Source organism: Podarcis muralis, chromosome 16, assembly GCF_964188315.1.
Source record: "Podarcis muralis chromosome 16, rPodMur119.hap1.1, whole genome shotgun sequence".
NCBI lineage: Eukaryota > Metazoa > Chordata > Lepidosauria > Squamata > Lacertidae > Podarcis > Podarcis muralis.
Window position 1 is genome coordinate 24,153,067 of NC_135670.1, and position 22,492 is coordinate 24,175,558.

Consider the following 22,492-nt stretch of genomic DNA (forward strand, 5'->3'; position numbering starts at 1 on the left):
TTTTGGGGGAGAATTCGCATACGCCACCTTGAGCTCCTTGGAGGAAAGGAATGCAAGAAACAAGCAAACAAATCTTTAGTGTCCCGGTGGCTAGATTCACGATAAGGGCTTGTAGACGGGCTTTGATCACACAGTGAGGCTGTTGTTGCATTTAAAACAACGCAACTTCATAACAACCGCAGCTTGGATTCCTTTGTTGTGCATTCAGTGGCGTCACTGCCACAGAAGCTGGGGAGCGCTGGAGCCTCTTCCCTCCTTGGCTCTTTGTCCTTCTCTGTCTTCTTGTAAACATAAAGTGTCCTCAGCTGCTGCTGCTTCTGTCTGCCGCCCTTCCCTTCTAGAGGGGCAGAGGTTTGGCCTCGGCGCTGCAAACTGTAATGTGAGCAGCGTCATGGCAGCCCAGCTGTTTGCCTGTGCCCTTGTGCCAGCCGCCGTCCCTGGCCACCTCAAGCCTGACTAATTGGCCTTCTTGACAACCTTTTCAAGGTTGGCTTTTTCATTCCGTCTTCCTTCCTTTATGGGAGCAGAGGCCAGGATGGGGTGCCTGCCTTTCCCCCTCTCCACCTCTGAAGTCAGCTCACCTTCTGTCTTTAATTACTTCTGAACACAGAGCATCTGCCTCTGTGTCCTCTGGGCACAGGGATGGATTTGACTGTGAGATTGGTTTGTACTGTTTGCAGCGCATAGACACATATGCACATGCTCTTCCCGGCGCGCATATGCACACACTCAGTACCTTGTGGTGATGCTCTGTTTCCTGCAGTTACAAAAAGTAGGCACCTCCCAAACTGCTCTCAAGGGAAAGGCCTAATAATAATAATAATAATAATAATAATAATAATTTATTATTTATACCCCGCCCATCTGGCTGGGCTTCCCCAGCCACTCTGGGTGGCTTCCAACAAAATATTAAAATACAGTAATGCATCAAACATTAAAAGCTTCCCTAAATAGGGCTGCCTTCAGATGTCTTCTAAAAGTCTGGTAGTTGTTGTTCTCTTTGACATCCGGTGGGAGGGCGTTCCACAGGGCGGGTGCCACTACCGAGAAGGCCGTCTGCCTGGTTCCCTGTAACTTGGCTTCTTGCAGTGAGGGAACCGCCAGAAGGCCCTCGGCGCTGGACCTCAGTGTCTGGGCTGAACGATGGGGGGTGGAGACGCTCCTTCAGATATACTGGACCGAGGCCGTTTAGGGCTTTAAAGGTCAGCACCAACACTTTGAATTGTGTTTGGAAATGTTCTGTTAGTTAAAACTGTGGGCCTCGCTCCCACAGGAAGCAGTAACAGCCACCACCATAGATGACTTTAAAAGAGAATTGGACAAATTCATGGAGGAGAGGGTCATTGATGGTTCTGTTCTGCCCCTATTGTCAGAGGCGGCAATGCTTCTGGATCCCAGTTGCTGGAAACCAGAGGAGAGGAGAGTTGCTCTTGTGCTCGGATCCTGCTTGAACGTTTCCCACAGGCATCTGGTTGGCCACCGTGAAAACATTTTGCTACTGGCGCAGGTCCAATTGCGTTGAGGTTTCTGGGCGCCTAGTTGGCAACCACAGACCTTAGTTCACAGTTCACAGACCTTTTCCATTTCCACTGTGTGTGTCTTTCTCCTCCTTGCATTCTGAGACAAGAGAATTCTTGTAAGAGCAAGCTACAGCCAAGCCATTTAGTTGAGATCGTAGAATCGTAGCATCGGAAGGGGTCTGTAACCTCGATTTAAGGTGCACCTAGCTTATGTATCTTGAGTTTCCAGCCCTGAGTGTTAGTTCACGTGTTTTGGGGGGAAAAGTTACTGTAATTGGCAAAATGTGCAACTGAATTGTTAAATATATTAACATTGACGACGTACATGATTCATTTTATATATATATTTTCCAACCTTGGAAGAAGAAAAAAATGAGCCTAGACATTCCGTTGTGGCAACCACAACCTCAGTTTAAGGTACCACTTGGCAAATTGCTTACACATCTGAGTTTCTTACACCGAAAGTTGATTCTCGACCACTGAGCCATAGCTCTAACCCAATTGCTTCTGCATGAGCAGATTTCTGCAGTTGATGTTGGTGGGTGTCTGCACTCTGTCTGCAGCTGGCGAGGCAGTTTCTTCAGTTGTTGGCAAACTGTTTAATTGCTGGGACCTTAATTAGTTTACCCTGAGATGTCCGTCTTCTCCTCAGCTCAAAAAAAGAAAAAAGAAAAAAGCATGGTTTGAGCTCTTTCTGCTTCTCAATTCAGTCCATAAATGGATTTTTGAAAGAGAAGCGTCAGAGATGCACACACACACACACACACACACACACACACCTTACTCATTTGGATAATGTGCTAATTCTATCAGTGTGTGTATTCCGGAAAGCAAAAAGGCATAAGTGACTGTCTTGCAGCTGATGATATTTCCAGATGGGTCCTTAATCCTGGAAAAAAACCACTACCTGCCTCTGGTCTGAATGCTGTGACATTTCGGACACATGTTCCATGCACCCTCCAGCCCAGCCTGCCCTATGATAATAAAGGCTAAAGCCACACAAGCTTGCAGCAGCTGGTGCTGTTAGCTGAGCTTCCATAAGTAAAGGATGGAGAACCTTTCTCAGTCTGAGGGCCGCATTGCTTTCTGGGCAGGTTTCCGAGGGCCGCATGCCAGTAATTGGCAGGGTCAGAAGCAAAGGTTGCTGGAGCAATGGATGGAAATTCCACTTTTCTACAGTGGTCTTATTTCTACACACACCTCTCTCTATCTTCCACCCCAGCGTTCGAAATTAGCCGGGCGCATTTTGCACCTGACTTTCGATCACTTGCGACTGAGTAAAGATGCCTTTGCCTAGTAGTAGTAGTAGTAGTAGTAGTAGTAGTAGTAGTAGTAGTAATAATAATAATAATAATAATAATAATAATAATAATAATAATTTATTATTTATACCCCGCCCATCTGGCTGAGTTTCCCCAGCCACTCTGGGTGGCTTCCAATCAAGTGTTAAAAACAATACAGCATTAAATATTAAAAACTTCCCTAAACAGGGCTGCCTTCAGATGTCTTTTAAAAAGAAGATAGCAGCTTATTTCCACATCTGAAGGGAGGCCGTTCCACAGGGCGGGCGCCACTACCGAGAAGGCCCTCTGCCTGGTTCCCTGTAACCTCACGTCTCGCAGTTACGGAACCGCCAGGAGGCCCTCGGCTCTGAACCTCAGTGTTTGGGCTGAACGATGGGGGTGGAGACGCTCCTTCAGGTATACAGGACCGAGGCTGTTTAGGGCTTTAAAGGTCAGCACCAACACTTTGAATTGTGCTCGGAAACGTACTGGGAGCCAATGCAGATCTCTCAGGACCGGTGTTATGTGGTCCTGGCGGCCACATCTCCACCATCTGGGGATCATTGGATCCGGACTGTTTTCACACGCTTATACCCCATCCTGTAGAATTCTATCAGTCATATTTTATCCACACAATCAGAATGAATTTCTGGATCCAGATTGCTTTTTCTGAGCTGCCTGAGCAGGAGCAGTCACTATTAAGAAAAAGAGGTCAGAATAGGCCAGTAGATATGTGGACTGTCCCTGGATCAAATGACTTTTCTTCTTTAAGTTCTCCAAGCTCTTGACCTAGCTCAAGGTTGTCATCTGAACTAGCCAGATGTTTAACTGATAATCACCAGTCTGGCCATCTTTTGAACAAGAAGACTTTGGAGCCACCTTGCCCCCAGATGGAAACTAGACATTCCATTTTGGTGACTGCAGCTTTGGTTTAAGGACCCATTTGGCGCCTAACTTATTTATACGAGTTTCTAACACTGCGGCAAGCAAGAAACATTTCCAGAGTTCAAGGATATATTCCAGCCAGGCAAAAGCACCCAGGGAGGGTGCAAAGCAGGGTCAGCAGGGATGTGGCCCTTGGGAGTCCCGAGGGCCAAATAACAGGAATTGGAGGCCACATTTTGGTGGCCCTGGGTTGATGTTTTCCACCCCTGCGTTGGCACTTAAAGATGCTATTGTCCACATTTCCTTATTCCCTTTCGGGGTTCTGCTGTGTTACTTCGCTGTTGTTAAATCCAGGACTTTTCAGCTTGTTTCCGCAACCCTTGAGCGAGACGAGAACCAGTAGTCCCTTGTGGAACGATAAGCTGAGCATCAGTCTAACTAAGCCGGTTCTGCCTTGAAAGCACTTGAATGTGTGTTTCCAGACTAGGGGAGGAATTCAGTTTCATCAGTGGAAGCCTTTCTGCTGGCCAGATGGAACAATCCTCCTCTCCTTCCTGCCTCCCACAGTGCTGTTCTGGGGTTTCCCCTGGCTCTCCAGAAAGGATTTGGGGATGCCCTGTTGCACCAGCAGGAGCTTTCGCGTTGACATCTGCTTGCCTACTGGGCGGGTTGAATCCAGGCCTTGCAGTTTTAAAAGTTAGGCTGGGCATTGGAGACAGGTGGAATCACAGAATCATAGCACTGGGAGGGACCAAAAGGGTCGTGCAGTCCAACCCCCCCCCTGCAAAGCAGGAATCTTTTTGCCCAACGTGGGGCTTGAACCCACGACCCCAAGAGTAACAGCCTCATGCTCTTACCAACTGAGCTATCCTTTCTTCTGGCGGATACAGGGTGGCTGCCATTACCAAGGGGCTGCAGTACTCCTTAGTGCAGTTGACCTTGGCTTGAAGTCAGCTCCTCTTGGATCGGAGCTTGAAAGCAAGCCACGCCCCAAAGGAAGAAAACAGGCCACATGACAACATGTCAGGTGATGGGACAGGTGGGGCCCACTGGAGGTGGGGGAACCCAGGATAACCAGCCTGCTGAGTGGAAGAGATTCCCTGCCCTGTCTTAGAGAATAAAGCTGTCGACAGCTACCAGCCACTGTGGCTGTGCTTTCATGGTCAGAGGCAATGCTTCTGAGTACCAGTTGCTGGAAACTGCAGGAGGGGAGAGGGCTCTTGTGCTCGGATCCTGCTAACGGGCTTTCCATTGGGGCATTTGGTTGGCCACTGTGAGAGTAGGATGCTGGACTAGATGGGCCACTGAAGGAGGTGCTGGTTCCTCTGGCCTGATTCAGTCTACAATGTAGATGTTGACAATAGTCCGTTGTCCTAAACAAAATTACAATGGTACCTTGGGTTAAGTACTTAATTCGTTCCGGAAGTCTGTTCTTAACCTGAAACAGTTCTTAACCTGAAGCACCACTTTAGCTAATGGGGCCTCCCACTGCTGCTGCACCGCCGGAGCACGATTTCTGTTCTCATCCTGAAGCAAAGTTCTTAATCTGAAGCACTATTTCTGGGTTAGCAGAGTCAGTAACCTGAAGCATATATAACCTGAAGCGTATGTAACCTGAGGTACCACTGTACTTAGAAGTAAGTTCCCTTCAAAACCAATGGGGCTTTCTTTTCCATGTGTTTCTGGATTTACAGTTGCTGGAGAGAAGGAATAAAATAAAACAAAATCTCTGCACAGAGGGGAAAAAATCAGTGTGTTCTCTGGGCTGTGACTTTTCCGAACCTAAGGACAGTCGGAGATTTGGCGCCTTGTGCAAACAGAGGTCTTGCTTCACTTCTCGCCGCACAAACCATCGCTCTGTTTTCGTTGCAGTCCGGCCGGTAACCATGGAAACCATTTTGTCTTCCCCTCCCTCCTTTTCCCTCTTTTGCCGTTCCCCTCTACAGATGACTCTGGTGATGAGGAGCCAGCCTCGCAGTCTGACAAGAGCGAACTGCACGGCACTCTGAAAAGCCTCTCGAGTAAGCTGGAGGATCTCAGCACTTGCAACGACCTCATCGCCAAGCATGGGGCAGCTCTCCAGAGGTCCCTGAGTGAGCTGGAGAACCTCAAGCTGCCCGCCGAGAGCGGGGAGAAGATCAAGGCGGTCAACGAGAGAGCCACCCTCTTCAGGATCACCTCCAATGCTATGATAAATGTAAGTGGAGCACAGGTCCTGGCTGTAGAGGCTGGTGGCAGGTGCGCAACGCCTCTCCTACCTAACACAGGATTTTTGCAGGGAGGCAATGGTAGCAGTAGGCAGGTAAGTGTCATAGGAACCTGCAAGGATGGACATGCTCACAAGACGCCTTCTACAGCCTGGAATTTTAATTCTCTTCCACTTCGAGCTCTCAGAATATCTCAGCCTTGAGTATGAAACGCCAGGATTCCATTCCCTGATTTGCCGTGTTTCTCATTTGAGCAGTCTAGGTTTACCTGTGAAAAGTGAAGCCTTGAGCACATCTTGAGTTGTCTCTTCTATCGAAGTCCCTGCTAGTGTTTGATACAGTTCAAGGTCAGGTGTATTGCTGTGGTTTGCTGTTTGCAAGACTAGGTTGTGAGGGTCTGGTTTAATATTAGTATGGCTTTATTTTTATTTTGTTAATCTGTTTCGTTTCTGTGTGCTGCCCTGGGATCCTGTGGACGAAGGGTAGCCAATAAATGGAATGAATAAATCAAAAAAGGTGTCCACACAATCTATAGTAATAGCTGAAAGAGCATATGAGATATGCCGGCAAATTGCACTGTTTGTTAAAAGTACCCAGTGGCGTAGCGTGGGGGGTGCAGGGGGGGCCGGCCGCACCGGGCGCAACATCTGGGGTTAGGGCAAATCCACAGGTTAGGGGGCGCAAATCCACGGGTTAGGGAGCGCAAATTACTTGCCTTGCCCCAGGTGCTGACAACCCACGCTACACCACTGAAAGTACCAGAAGACTAGTGAATTTTTGACTTTGTGGTGCTAAATTTTCTAAGGGCTCTTAAGCTAAATGTTATTTATTTGAGAGTGTCCGTTCCTTCCTTGGTCCTCCTTGCCTGTTGCTACCAGTTAGACATGCCTAAGAGGTCTGGGCCCTGGCTGACTTAGGGGTTGTTGCTGGGGGACAACATTTATTACAGAATAAGATTTAGTGCCTTTTCCGTTACTTGGATTGTGTTTCTGTACTTCTGTTACTAGGCCTTCGTATCAGTTATTAGCGGACTGTTTAACCTTACTGTGTTTTTTATTCATAGGAAAAATCTGCTTGGGCTATTGATATTTGTATGGCTTTCTTTGCTAACTTGCTAGCCGTCGCAAAAAAATAATAATCCTTCAAATGCTGCTGTAGTTCATTACGTAAACTTTCCTGGCAATGTTGTCAGCAGCTTTGAACATGGTTTAACCATGAGACAGAGGAGGGGAAATGAACCGATGAGGATACCAAGTTGCTGGAGACTTCAAATTGCAGATGGTTGAAGCTGGGGTGCCAACATCCCATGCCTCAATCTTTCTGGTTCTGATCTGGAAGGGGCCATCATGTACCACTGCCAGCTGTAAAAAAACCAAAACCCACCAAGATCTGTTGTGGGGCAACTAATTGCCATGGGAATTGCTTGGGCAGCGGTAACCAACATGGTGCCCTCCACCTCCAGCCAGCATGGCCAGTTGTCAGGAATGATGGGACTTGTAGTCCAGCGCATCTGGAGGGGCCATCACATGGACTGTCCCTGCACTAGGGCAAGCATCCCCAAACTCGGCCCTCCAGATGTTTTGGCACGACAATTCCCATGATCCCTAGCTAACAGTGGTCAGGGATGATGGGAATTGTAGTCCCAAAACATCTGGAGGGCTAAGTTTGGGGGTGCCTGCACTTGGGCGTCTCTGCACCAGTCTCCCCACCACCACTTTCTCCCCTGCGATAGTGGAGAGTCAAATCTTGCTGACGCTTGGACCTGATCATTTCTTACGTGGGTTTGCTGACTCACAGCAACATTGGGAACTGCTTTATGCAGAGTCATTGGTCCATCAAGCTCATTGTCGCCTGCGTTGACTCTCTAGGGCAGCGGTTCTCAACCTGTGGGTCCCCAGGTGTTGTTGGACTGCAACTCCCATCATCCCTGAGCTCTGGCCTTGCTAGCTAGGGGAGATGGGAGTTGTAGTTCAACAACATCTGGGGACCCACAGGTTGAGAAAGGCTGCTCTAGGGTTTCAGATAGGGGTTTCTCCCAGCCCTTACCTGGAGATGCTTGGGGTTTGCACCTGTGACCTTCTGCATGCAAGGCAGATGCTTTGCCACTGAGCTTTGACCCCCCCCCCAACCCCTTCATGTGGAAAAAGTCAGACCAATGGTCCATCTAGCTCAGTATTGTCTACATTGACTGGAAGTGGCTCTCCAGGGTTTCGGACAAGGGACTTCCCTGTCCTACCTGGAGATGCCACAATCTGTGACCTGCATGCAAAGCAGAGGACCTGGTGCTGAGACACAGCCCTCCTTTTGCCTTGTGCTTGTCTCTGACCTCCTTCGCCCTACTGTTCTCCTTGCCTTCTTATTCCTTTCCATGCCTCAATGCTTTCCTCCCAAATCAGAACCGATTCAGCCGGCCTTTTTTTGCTTCCAATTAGCAGAATTGGTACTGGGGGTCTGAAGGGCTGGAGTTCAGCTGAAATGTTGATACTTTCTTATTCTGCTCACACCCCAGTTTTAAAAAAAGAAAGAGGAACAAAGAGAGTTCTTCCTCCGAAAGGCATGTCAGAGATGTGAGTGGGCTGGCTTGGTTTATTTGGGATGGGCTAGTTTTGCTTCGATCAACTTGGGAGACCATGCCGACGTTCAGAGGCTGGCGCTGCAAGGGAGAAGAGGCTCTTAACTCTAAAACAGACTTGCTGTGAGTGGGGTTGTGTGTGTGAGAAGGGGGAGGGAGATGTGCGTCTCTGCGTGTTTCATTAATGCAAAGTCCTCTGTGCTTTATTCCTGCCCCGCATTCGTGATCCAATTATGCAAATACCACAAAGAAGAGATTTGAAAAATCGGAAGTAAAAAGGGCCATGCATCCAAAGATAACTCAGCTGTAATTTCTGGATCAAGTTTGTAACCGAGAGCAGAATTTGGATCGCTTTATTCCACCCCCACCGAAAATGATGGCCAACACAGCTCAGCTGTGTACATGGACTTCACTTGTGAAGCATGTAGCAAACTTCTAATGCCAGGCTGGGCAGATTTCAGGTTTACAGGATCAACTCTGTTGGTTTTTTATTTTATTTTAAAAAAACCCCACTAGAATCCCAATAATCTACTAACCAAAGGCTAGTGCAAAATATATATACTTAGAATTAAATTCTTTCTAAACCCAGGAATATTCCCAAAACAGAGAGCTATAAAAAAAAACAATGCACTTCTGTTTACTCCAAACTTTCTTCATTTCAGCAGAATAAAAATTAGGGTGGGGGAGTCATTTTTGTCACTGCTATTGTTAAACATTTCAGAGTCAGCAGTCCTTGCCGAATCTACTGCAAATTACTCAGAGATCTGCCTGCAGGTCCAGACCTGTCTTCTTTCCCTCCTGGTGACTTAATTAGGATAATCTTGATTAGAAAAACGCAAATGTAGTTAGGCCGTTGGCGGATGCATCCCAGGTCTTCGTGTATGCTGCAGCAATCTTGTAAAAAACAATGTGTTGCGATGTCTGTGCGCTAATCCATCACAGCGGCAGCGAAGTACCTCATGTTAATTGGTTAGCTGTGTAAAAGTCTTGATGCTTCTCTGAGCATCAAAGGCCCAAAGCGCTGTAGTAGATTTAAAACAAAAACAAAACCCTACCTGGTTTTCAGGAATATATAAAGCCTCTCTTCTCACCTGCATTTCCACATCTCTCTACCTATCAGCCATGCCCAGTTATTCCAGTTTCCCGAAGCTACTGATTTTGTAATGGAATTCTTTCCAGAAGAATCAATGTTGTTCCCTTTCGGAGTGACATACTCAGTGTTTTTTGCCACCTTCGTCCTGAGAAAGGGCCTATTCTGTCACAGATGTCAACGCATAAAATCCTGGCATATTTATTTTATTCCTTTATTTCTAATATCTTTATGCTCCCTACCAGGGTGACGCCCCCCCCGGAAGGTGGCTCAACATAACATGATTAAAAATGCAATATTATTCTTTTTATTTATTCATTTATGTACTGCCAACTCATATAAGATATATCTATCTCAATGTGGCGTACAGAATCTCAATTAAAACCAAAACGGCATAAAAACAAAGCATAATAAATGGAAGAAGTAGAAAAATGGGTCATCTTACAAGAAGGTTATAAAAACAGTAAATCATTTTCGGCAGGCTCTCTGAGAGGCTTGCATACAACCAAACTTATGGCAAAAAGATGGCGCAGCTTAAAACTGTAATCTAACATACATTACAGAACAGCATAGTATATTGATAAAACAGTGACAGCACCCATTTTAACAATAAAAACACATTTTTAAATGTCAAGGGTCAAAGAGCAGCTGTGAAGTACTATACTGTCTGTAGTTTTATACTTTTTCACTTTAAAGTTTGCTCTAGAGTAGATCTACACACAGGAATAAACCGCTATAAATAAGTCAGAAATTAAATCGTTTAAAAAAAAATGCCATGGAAAATCAGTTAGAATATTTTTTTTGCTCTCTGGTGCCATCTGGTGCTGCATGTTTATAATACATTCAAAACGCTTTTTCTTGACTAATGTAGTTGAGTCGATAGTGATGTTTTTCTTCCCCATACCCCTCTCCAGTTTTCAGTTGCAGCTTCTAAAAACTTTGGTTGCCAAGATGTTTATATAAAAGAAATAGACTCATTCATTTAACGTTGGAGCAACATTAAGGGGGGGGGGGCAGCGCAACACTTGGCCAATGCAGAGGTTCCCTACTTCTAGAACAGAAAATAGTGATCGAAATGGAATCATTGTAATCTTCATAAACATACTTGGGATTACGGTATAAATCAGGGTTTCTCAGACTTCTGAGTTGATTGACCCCTTGATGAGTTCATAAAGTTGTCGCCGACCCCATTCTAAATTCTTGAGAATATAAATGACATAAAAGTCAAGAAATATGAACACGTGATCAACTTTTATTAATCATCAGTTACCTTTATTAGGAATCACGACATGTCAAAAATTAATATATACACAAAGCAAAAGTGCACATGTATACTCTCCTTTTTTTAAATACAGGAGTTCCTCATTGGCAAGGGAGGAAGGTGCACTCTGTACATGCTCATGTTTTTTATTTTTGAGGCTTTTTTTTGCACTATACCTTGTAAACTACCTTCCCACCCTTAAGAGCCCTTTCCTCACCCCCTTTCAGCCCCATAGTCTTTATTCACAGTCCCATCGACCTCCCTGGGGGTCATCACCAGCCGCTTTGGGAAACCCTGGTCTAAATTAAGCAGAAGAAGTTAAGCGCTACTGGACCGAGCCCAAGAGCTGCAGAGGAGAAGCAGGAGCCGCCGAGATGGAAACAAGTGCCAATCTGGTGCAGAGGTGGCGTGGGAAGTGTTTGCCAATACGGAGGGACCGATGTAAAGGGTAAATTACACAGAGGATTCCAAGGAGCCCAGAAAAATCCCCTTGGGTGGCTTCGTAGGCAGAAGGCATGCGGAGACGTCGCTGGATCGTGGCAGATGAGGCCAGCTTGGAAGTTTGTTGCAAAGGCTTATCAGAAGTGCTGTGGGTGGTGCTGGAAATAGATTTTGGGATGGAGTGAATTACTCTGCTGCTGCTGCAGACAGCAGCAGAGTGGGCAGGAAGGTTGTGGACGGTACATGTCCGGGGGGGGGCAGTTTCTGTGTCCCCCTTACACCCCCCCCCCACCCCCACCAGAAGGGTTTGCTTTTGTGTTACGTTGACTGGGTTTCGTAGCTCTTGTGCGTGTGGAGATGAATTCGCAGGTAAGAAATTGTACCAGCAAAGTAGGATTTTCTTGAAAATTTTGAACGGGAAATCTCGCCCCCCCCCCCCCATTCTGTTTGTTTGTTGCAGTGAGGGAACCTTCTGGCAGTTCCCTCCCTGTGAGAAGTGAGATTACAAGGAACCAGGCAGAGGGCCTTCTTGGTGGTGGCGCCCGTCCTGTGGAACGCCCTCCCATCAGATGTCAAGGAAATAAACAACTACAGTGGTACCTCGCAAGACGAATGCCTCGCAAGACAAAAAAACCGCAAGACGAAAGGGTTTTTTGTTTTTTGAGCTGCTTCGCAAGACGATTTTCCCTATGGGCTTGCTTCGCAAGACGGAAACGTCTTGCAAGTTTGTTTCCTTTTTCTTAACACCGTTAATACAGTTGCAACTTGACTTTGAGGAGCAACTCATAGCACGCGGTGTGGTAGCCTTTTGGGGTTTTTTTGAAGACTTTGGTGATTTTTGAAGCTTTTCCGAAACTTTTCCGACACTGTGCTTCACAAGACGAAAAAAAATCGCAAGACGACAAAACTCGCAGAACGAATTAATTTCGTCTTGCGAGGCACCACTGTATCTGGCTTTTATAAGACATCTGAAGGCAGCCCTGTTTAGGGAAGTTTTTAATGTTTGATGTCTTACTGTGTTTTTAATATTCTGCTGGGATCCTCCCAGAGTGGCTGGGAAGGCCCCGCCAGATGGGCGGGGTATAAGTAATAAATTGTTGTTGTTGTTTGTTTGTTTTTTGCCCTCCCTGGAACCCCCACATCACTGGTAACCTGTCTTTGGGAGTAATCTGCATAGGGTACTTTGCGTTGGAGACACGTTCTGGAGTGTGTGGTATTTGGAGACATTTGCTGCTTTTGATATTGCTGCTGATACTGACATGTAGCCATTGATAGCCTCACCCTGCATGAATTTGCCCGATCCCCGTTTTTTTAAAGCAGCCCAAGCTGGTGGCGTCACTACATCTTACGGTGGCAAATACTACAGTCTTGACAATGTGCTTTGTGAAGATATACAGCCATACCTCTGGTTACAGACACTTCAGGTTGCGTGTTTTCAAGTTGCGCACCACCCTGAACCCAGAAGTACCAGAATGGGTTACTTCCAGGTTTCGGCGCAGAAGCGCTAAATCGCGCTTTGCGCATGTGCAGAAGCGCCAAATCACGACTCGTGCGTGCTCAGACACGGCTCTGCGGGTTGCAAACATACCTCCCGCACGGATCACGTTCGCAACCCAAGCGTCCACTGTACTTAATTTTGCCCCTCCCGTACCTACACGATTCCGTTTCATCAAATAACCCTGAATATTGAATTGAATAATATGAGAGGAGGAGGGAATTATCTTCCAATCCACCTCCTCTGCATCATGCAAAATTCTTCACTCCTCTATAGTACTCCCCCCCCCCCCAGAAAAAGAGGTACTGGTATTCATCATGAAGTTGTTACAGTAAGTGTCATACTTTTTAGCAATAATCAAAAGAGAGAGAGAGGCACTGGTACTGCATACACTTGAGTACCCGCTGAAAAACCAGCGCCACAGAGTCCTCTATCATGCCCCTCTTTATGCCCCTGCTTTTCTAAACTAGAAAAAGTGCCCCATATGCCTACCCAAGTCCTGATTCTTGTACAGCCCTGTACATCTTGGGACCAAGATACCTCAAAGATCGCCTCGCCCCATATATAGCCAACCAATCACTGTGCTTTGCTGGTGAGCGCCTCCTGCAGATACTGGACTCAGCTACGTTAGTAAAGAAAAAGTGTTTAAAAAGCGTTGTAACACTTTGACACCAGATGGCGCTGCAGAGTTCCGTCTTTTGCCAATGTGATTTCCCATTATGAGGTTTACAACACGTTTTCCGGAAACGGTTTTTAAAAAAATGTGTGTCTAGATCCAGCCACCGTCTTATTGGGAGGTCCATTCCGCACAATTCAGGAATCAGGCTTCTAGTGTCGTGGCACCTGCCCCTTGGAATTCCTTCCCCTTAAATATTAGACCGGCACCATCTCAGTTGTCTTTTCGGAGCCTACCGAAGACCTTCCTCTTCCTGCAAGCCTCTCCAGTCACGAGCTTTCCCAAAGTGCATCTATATTGGATGTCAGGGAACTGCCATCAGCTCAGAGGCGAGAGATGGAAGGGCAGTTGTGTTATAGGGAGCCTCCGAAAATCTTGCGAAGCAGTTCCTCTTCCAGCGAGGAGGAAAGCCCCACCTCCAGGGGAGAAGAGGTGCAGGGACCAGGGGATGCTAGGGAGAGCCTAACACCGAGCCTGAGCAAACCGGAGAGGCGGGAAGTACGCCCTTGCCAGCGCCCATTCGGCGCAGTTGGCTTCGGCGCAGGGAGGGGCGGAAAAGGCTGGGGGTGATGTGACTTTTATGCTGGGGGAGGTACAAAGACCGACCACTCCCAGATTCTGCTAGTGATTGAGCCAGGCATGAACTTACGACGCTCTTCACTGTAAATAGTTTGCACCAAGAATAAAGCCTGGAAAAGACAGGTTGGAGTCGTGCCTGTTTACTCTCGAGCAACCACACAAGCACCTGACATTGGAATTGTTTTGAAGACATTTTTACTGTTTTGTCCCTTGTCGCTTGCTGCCCTGGGCTCCTTTAGGAAGAAGAAGAGAAGAGTTTTGGATTTGATATCCCACTTTATCACTACCCGAAGGAGTCTCAAAGCGGCTAACCATCTCCTTTCCCTTCCTCCCCCACAACAAACACTCTGTGAGGTGAGTGGGGCTGAGAGACTTCAGAGAAGTGTGACTAGCCCAAGGTCACCCAGCAGCTGCATGCGGAGGAGCGGGGAATCGAACCCGGTTCACCAGATTACGAGTCCACCGCTCTTAACCACTACACCACACCGGCTCCCTAAGCCAGTAGGGAAGGAAGGACAGGATAAAAATAAAGTAAGGGTGGACATTACAGCCGTCCCTCGTCGTCTCATCCCTTTGACCATTTTGGTTGCCCTTTTCTGCATTTTTCCCAGCTCTATAATATCCTTGAGGTGACCAGGACTGTACGCTGTGTTCCATCCCTCATTTTGTGATACTTCTGTTAACGTGCACTAAAAATAGCAGGGCTTGCTTTCCTCTCCTCTCCTGTAGCATCAGTTTATTGGTTTTTTAAGGCACAGGGAAGGTTTTAGCTGTGCAACCATCTCGCCAACCATCTCCTATTTCTACTTGCCTGTGTAATGGCCGAAAAATGAGGCTGGTAGTAAGTGAAAAAGGTTCTGTTTGTGCAGTGATCCCAATTGAGAACTGCAATGCAATGCAAGACAAGACAAGACTCTCCCCCCATTTCCAGGTTTGCTTCTGTTCCATAAATGTTTTAAGAACCAGCTTTTGTCAGATTTTCCAAAGCTGATGCTGGCAGGGAATCCGATACGGAGGTTAGGAAGGTTGTGAGTGGGTACCAGACAAATCATTTTGTACAAGGAAGAACATTGGCAGATTTGCTTCTTAGCAGGAGAACCATAATTTTACACGTGTTGGTCAACTCCCCTGCCATTTCACACCTGAGGGCTTTAAAGCTGTTGCAGCCTGTTGCAACTTCTTTCTCAGCTCTACATCTTCAGTCATTTGCTGCCATTTTTCTGGAATATTACCAGAGTTGCAGTTTGGGTGTGGGGATCTCTGTGCCGCATCTTCTGCAGCAGAGACCGGTGTCTTTTTCAGAATACGGAGTCTCCAGTCTTACGGCTTTGGCCCTGTATACCTGAAGGAGCGTCTCCACCCCCATCGGCCCCAGGCACTGAGGTCCAGCTCCAAGGGCCTTCTGGCAGTTCCCTCACTGCAAGACGTGAAGCTACAGGTAACCAGGCAGAGGGTCTTCTCGGTAGTGGCACCCACCCTTTGGAACGCCCTCCCACCAGATGTCAAGGAGATAAACACTTTGTGACTTTCAGAAGACATCTGAAGGCAGCCCTGTTCAGGGAAGTTTTTAATGTTTGAGGTTTTATTGTGTCTTTAATATTTTGTTATAGGGACGCGGGTGGCGCTGTGGGTTAAACCACAGAGCCTAGGACTTGCCAATCAGAAGGTCGGCGGTTCGAATCCCCGCGATGGGGTGAGCTCCTGTTGCTCGGTCCCTGCTCCTGCCCACCTATGAGTGATCACCAAATAATATAATATGTGGTGCAGGCAGGTAGCAGCCTTCCCATACCTTTGCAATTCAGGATCCACTTGAGCCCCAGGGAAGCAAGTGGCCCAGTGGAATTGTAAACACCCGAAAGCAGACCAAACGCTGGCATGAGGGAAATTGCTGAGGTTTGCTCGTTCCCATTTGTGCAAATGCAATCAGCCATGTATTCCTTTCATTATTGGGAGAGGACGGGGAGTCAGCAGTTCCTAATGAGAGATTAAGGACCGCTTACGATTGGTGCAGACAGTTAAAACTGCCACCTTTCTAAACAACACTCCAGTGTGTACAGCTGATTGCATTTGGCTAATGGACAATGAGCCCCCAGCCTGTGCATAGCAGCACATAAGGCTTCTGTTTGAGGTTGCACACTGACGGCAGATCCCAATTAATGCAGGGATGGGTGTTGCCTGCTTTGTCACAGCCCTGCAGATTGGCACCAGGCTTGGGTGTCAATGAGATGTGATGGCTGGATGGTTTCGTGGGAGCTGATTGAAATTAAATCCTTCAAAGACAGAGGTCCTCTGGCTGGGTCGGGATGGTATGGGGATGAGGGACCAACTCCCTTCTCTTGCTGGGGCCCAATTAGTGCCATTGCCTTCCATTAAGAGTTTGGGTATAATCCTTGACGCCTCCCTTTCCATGGAGGCGCAGGTTACAACAGCCAAGGCGACATTTTTCCACCTTTGCCACATCAAGCAGTTGGTCCCTTACCTTTCCCGCCCTGACCTGGCCACAGTGATCCATGCGACGGTCACCTCCAGGCTTGACTACTGTAACTCGCTCTACGCGGGGCTGCCCTTGAAGCTGTCCCAGAAACTCCAGCGGGTGCAGAATGCTGCAGCGAGGCTCCTCACAGGGTCTCTGCCATGGGAACATATTCACCCAGTGCTTTTCCAGCTGCACTGGCTCCCGGTGGAGTACAGGGTCAGAATTAAGGTGCTGGTTTTGACCTTTAAAGCTCTTCACGGCCTAGGACCCTCGTACCTACAGGACCGCCTCTCCTGGTATGCCCCACGTAGAACCTTAAGGTCCATATATAGCAACACCCTAGAGGTCCCGGGCCCTAAGGAAGTTAGATTAGCTTCAACCGGAGCCAGGGCCTTCTCAACACTGGCTCCGGCCTGGTGGAACGCTCTGTCTCATGAGACCAGGGCCCTGCGGGATCTGATTTCTTTCCGCAGGGCCTGTAAGACAGAGCTGTTCCACCTGGCCTTTGGCTTAGAATCAGTTTGATTCCCTCCCCCTCTTTCTTTTTCCTTTCTCCTCCTGTGAAGAGGCTGCATCCTAATGTTTTAATGTTGTATTTTAATCTTTTTAATTTGTATTTTAATCAACTTGTTTTTATTATTGGTTGTTAGCCGCCCCGAGCCCGGTCTTGGCTGGGAAGGGTGGGGTAAAAATAAAAAATTATTATTATGATGTGTGCAAAGAAGAGGAAAGACAAAGGGCAAAGCCCTCTCTTAGGTCTTCTGTTCCTGCATCCAAATACCTTTCTTTCCTCATTGAACTGGAATGAGTCGTGGCTACCTTCTAAGGTGTTTTTTTTTTAGTTTAACAGTAATTCTTTATGCTTTCCCCACTGAGCACATTGCTTAGTCTGTTTTGGTGGGAAGAGTTGCCACAATTTGGTAAGAGTGAATACGTTGGGAGTGATTCCTGCAAGCTTCCGAGGGGCCAGGAGGTTGTAAGTGGTCGCTGCAGATTGATAAAGGGTTAATAGTTTCAGGCTCTAAATGTCATTTCCTGACAGAAGATGTGCATTGATAAAATGGCCCGGGAAAAGCTGGACTTCTCTTTCAGGTTCTGCTCCTGTTCCAGTTTTCAATTGTCGTTTTATGAAAAATCATTCATGCTCTGTTTGTGCGCCATTCTTCAAAAGCACTGCTGGGATTGCAGCAGCCCCTGGATTTCTTTCACACTGTCTATGGTGAATGTCTCACCACAGATTCCTAGCCCACCCCCGCTGTGAAAATCCCAAACCCTGAAAAGCACAACTTCTCTACTTGGCACAAATAACTTCAACGTAATAGGGTGCTATCCAACCAAGTCATATTCAGAGCAGAACTGTTGATTTCATTGGGCCTACTCTGAAGAAAGAGTCCCGATTTTCCAGGGACAATTGTGGATTTATGGAAGCCATCCCTGTTTCTGATTTGATCCCAGAGTGTCCCTCTTTTCCTTAAGACATCCCTAATTTCGTTGGAGAAATGTCGGAGGGTAAGGAGTTATGCGACTCTCCCATCCCAAGCCAAGGTGATAAGTACCTATACAACATTTAGAAGACATGTGTAGGCAGCCCTGTATAGGGAAGTTTTGTAATGTTTAATGTTTTATTGTGTTTTTAAATATGTTTGAAGCTACCTAGAGTGTCTGGGGCAACCTAGTCAGATGGGTGGATAATAAAATCAGCATCGGCATCATGGAGTAGGACATCCCTATTTTCATTGGAGAAATGTTGGAGAGTATGCTCTTACGTTCTTTTGTTCTTAAATATGCTTAGCGTTGACTATTCCCAAAGAATTGGACTCTTTCAAACGTATCATACTGTTAAAGGTTGGCTTGTTGAAATAACCTTATTTTGCAGTTTTGTTGACTCCTCCAAAAGCCACTTTGGCATATGTACTGAAATGCCTCTTCTTTAAGGAGAGTGAACCATTTAAATCGCCCCATTTCATTCTCTGCCTTCCCTTTTTCCGGCAGTCGGTGAGATCTGAAGCATCGGTGCCTTGCTATTTCCTAATGAGTACCATCCTTCAGGCCTTTTTAAACGCTCGCTGCTGCCAGCCGGTTGCTGCTGCCCTATCTGTACCCCGGTAGCATATTCTAAAATGAGTTGTTTATCTGTTTATCAGGGAAGGTGGGCTGCTAAAAAGAGCTCTGCCACGACTGATTTTTGAACACACAAGGCAGGAGAGGGGAACTTCTTCCATTCTGAGGCCACTTTATCTTCTGCGCAGCCTTCCAAGGGCCACATGCCACTAGTGGGTGGAGCCAATGGCAAAAGTGGGTGGAGCAACCAATGTAAATTTTACCTGCGTGAACTAGGCTAGTTCCTTCACTCATCCCTCTCTATCCTCCATTCAGGTAAACAAGAGGTGTTAGCAGAATTCAGGGGCAAAGTCCAGCCAGGCAAAGCAGGGCCAAGCAGGTGGTGTGGCCTGGGGGCCCCAGTTTGACCCTGGAGCAAGAGCTTCTCCTCATTTGCTGTCCAGGCCATTTTAAGCGAAATACACTTGGGGACATGGGTGGCGCTGTGGTCTAAACCACAGAGCCTAGGGCTTGCCGATCAGAAGGTCAGCAGTTTGAATCCCCGTGACAGGGTGAGTTCCCGTTGCTCGGTCCCTGCTCCTGCCAACCTAGCAGTTCGAAAGCATGTCAAAATGCAAGTAGATAAATAGGTACCACTCCGGCAGGAAGGTAAGCGGCGTTTGTATGCGCTGCTCTGGTTTGCCAGAAGCGGCTTAGTCATGCTGGCCACATGACCCAGAAGCTGTACACCAGCTCCCTTGGCCAGTAAAGCAAGATGAGCGCCGCAACCCCAGAGTTGTCTGTGACTGGACCTAACAGTCAGGGGTCCCTTTATACACTTGGGGGTGTGGCAGGGTGAAGGGAAAACACTGGTCTAGGCATATTGTGGTGGCAAAATCTGCATTTTTAACAGTCTTAAGACAAAGTGCAGGAGGTGGAGTACAAAGACCTCATTCTGAGGGTCTTAAAGCCTCCCTGAATGAGCTTGCCTGGGCTTTGAGATCTTCTGCGGAAAAGGCCTTTCCGTCCTGCCACCCTCACAGGCATGTTTAGTGAGGACAAAAGAGAGGGCCTTCTTGGTGATTGCTCCCAGATTGTGGAACTCCCATGGGAAGGCTAGGCCAGTTCCCTCTCTGCTTGCTTTTTGCTGCCAGGCCTTTGGCCACTGAGTGGCTATTGTGGCAGCACCTTCAGAGGGTAGATTTTGTAATTTCTGGTCTCAGGTTGGATTACAAAAAGAATCACCATTTTCAAGCAAGTAGGAATTCTGTTAAAATCATAGCAACGAAACCACTCTTGGCCAAGAAACAAGAGCCTTGTTGCTTTTTTAACCTATAAATATAAAAGGTGGCTGTTAACTTGGATCTCTCGCAAAGGCAAGTGAGAGGCACAGGGTTGAAGGAGGGGCAGATGAAAAAATCGTTATATTATCAACGCCGGAGAATAATTTTAGCTGACTGTCGCAAGGAGCCGAACTGAGGAGTGTTACCTTGTGGTCGAAGGGTCCTAATTTAGGCAACCGATTCTAGCAGCATCTGAAATCTTGGCTTTCATTTTTGTTTTTTAATGGCCCAATATGGCTACCTGTGATTTTGAAGTTAGCTCAGCTGCAGAAATCCCTCCATTTCTTCACAGAGGGCTGGAGAACATCTGTGCATCAAGAGCTGCAGTTTGACATTCTCTGAGTTGAAGTGGGGTTGGGAGGGGGCGGGGGAAGGCCTGGAACCCTGTGGGATTATTCTGTCCCTTCATTGATAATCTAGTTTAATCAGCCACCCACCAACACAGTAATTGTAGCAGAGCAGAGACGGGCGTGCTGGAAGAGACTTGTTTTGCAAATAAGATCACAGTGCAGCCCCATCGCCCCTCCCTCCCTGGGATAAGATGTTCCACAGCAACACCCACCTCCTCAGCCATTCCATATGTTCTGGGGGGTGGAGTGTGTGTGTGTGTGTGCATGTGTCCTTTTGGCAGCTAAATTTGTAGCTCACTAATGAATGTACTTCTCTCCCTCCCCCCCTTTTAATCACACCGCAGTTTATTTTTATGAGGGATCCCAGCCAACCCCACCCTCATCGCAGCCGACACCATGTATTGAAAGACGAGATGAAAGCAGCGCCGGTTAACATAAGCCGAGGGAAAGGGATTTTCTATTGTTTCTTGGATAATCCTCCATTTATGCATGCAGCCATTGTGGGATAACATCCCCCCCCCAACAAAAAAATACTCCTCGCCCAAAACATTTGCCGGCGGCAGAATTCTCACCAGGGAGCTAAGATCCCCCTGGCCATAAGGCTGTTAGTTTTAGTGAGTGTGCCCAGAGCTTTTCCCAACAAAATATGCCTCCCCTACTCGCCCCGTTCCGTTCTTAATTTATATGTATTAAAAATAAATCTCCTGGTTGTGTTTATTGGCTGTAGAGAAGCTGCTTTTATTAGAAGATGGAGCTGGATGGGACTCCCTAATCCTGAACAATAATTTAACGCAGGGTGGGAGCATTTTTCCAGGCTGAGGGGCTCATTCTCTCTTGGGGAGCCTTGCAGAGGCCACATGCCAGCAATGAGCAGGGGTGGAGGCAAAAGAGGTGCTGTTCTTCCTTTCCTAGTGCAGACTCCATTCCAGCCATGCAAAAGTCAGAGGTGTCTATATATACAAACATTTGCACACACCTCTTTCCGTGCAGGCAGCCAAGAGACATGATCACAGTTCATTCCAGCAGGGCAAAAGCATTCAAGGAGAGCCCAGAGCAGGACTAGTGAGGTGTGTGGCCTCATACCCAATTAGCCAACATGACTCCCTGAAGATGTTGCTGGACTACAACTCCCATCATCCCTTGCTGGTGAGGCAGATGGGAGTTGGAGTCAAGCACCCAGAAGACACCACGTTGGCTATCCCTGGCCTAGCAAATATCCTGAGGACCAAATAAGAGAGTCCTGGAAGGGGCCACATTCTAGGTGTCCGTTGCCCAAGGCTTCAAATCTTTGATTTATTGTATTGTACATTGCGGCAGGGAGGAAGGGAGAGACTCTGAGAGGTCTCGCCAGCAGACATCTTGTGGAGTGGACAGAAGACACACACGGCTAGCATGCTTCATTCTGTTTCGTTTCACAACCTGTTCTTTGCTCCAGCCTCTGTAGAAGTTTGCATTGAATAATTCATTCATATATATATATATATATATATATATATATATATATATATATTATGAGAGGCATCGTGTGGGGAACAGTGATAGAGCACAATTTGTCATCTCACTTCCCTTGTGAGGTTGCTGGGAAGAGGAGGGGAAATTATTCTGTTGCGCAGCCCAAAATAGCTGTAATTGGGATCACGGCTCCTCCGAAAGCACCATGTACCTCCTATGGCACCATGTTCTGAACTTGCAGTTTAATTTGTGCCGGTGGATGCTTGCGTATTTATGCGGGGCCAACTCTGTCAAGGAGGCTGAGAGATGTAGTTCCTGGATGGGGGAAGATGGGGCTTCCCTTAAGGATGCTCTGACAGTTGCGCTGTGTGTGTGTGAGAGAGAGAGAGAGAGAGAGAGAGAGAGAGAGAGCGCTCAAGCACCTCTTGGCCATACAGTTAGACTACTAAGTTTGTTCTCAAAAGGACAGGGCCTGCGCTTCATCTCTTTGAGGTCATTTTCAGCAAACAAGGGAGCAATAGAGGCCTGGCAATAACACATCAGCTAGACTGTCAGAGCCTCGGTGTTTCTGAGATGGAGATCATAACCATCAATAAAGGGCATTTATTGTTTTGTTTGCTAGATGTTGAATATCAGGGAAATTGCCCCCAAACGAAAAAAGAGAAACACAGTAGAGACCCATGGGGATTCCAGATAGAAATCGAGACACTATACAGCCTAGTTTCATTTAATGTAAAACTAAACAAAAACAGATGGAGGCGATACCTATCTCCGTGCATGTAACAGTGGCCCCATGTTGGGAACGTGAGCTCAACTTGCGGT

At 47.2% G+C, this 22,492-nt stretch overlaps 1 protein-coding gene across 8 annotated transcripts in view; it reads left to right on the top strand.

The window, feature by feature from the left end:
• The window catches only part of OSBP2 (oxysterol binding protein 2), a 154,239-nt gene that overhangs the window by 90,747 nt on the left and 41,000 nt on the right, over nt 1-22,492 (top strand). For all 8 annotated transcript variants that reach the window (XM_028710997.2, XM_077920509.1, XM_077920510.1 and 5 more), the window contains one exon: nt 5,635-5,885. In XM_028710997.2, coding sequence (XP_028566830.2) covers nt 5,635-5,885 — 251 coding nt within the window. The remainder of the gene's footprint in view (nt 1-5,634; nt 5,886-22,492) is intronic.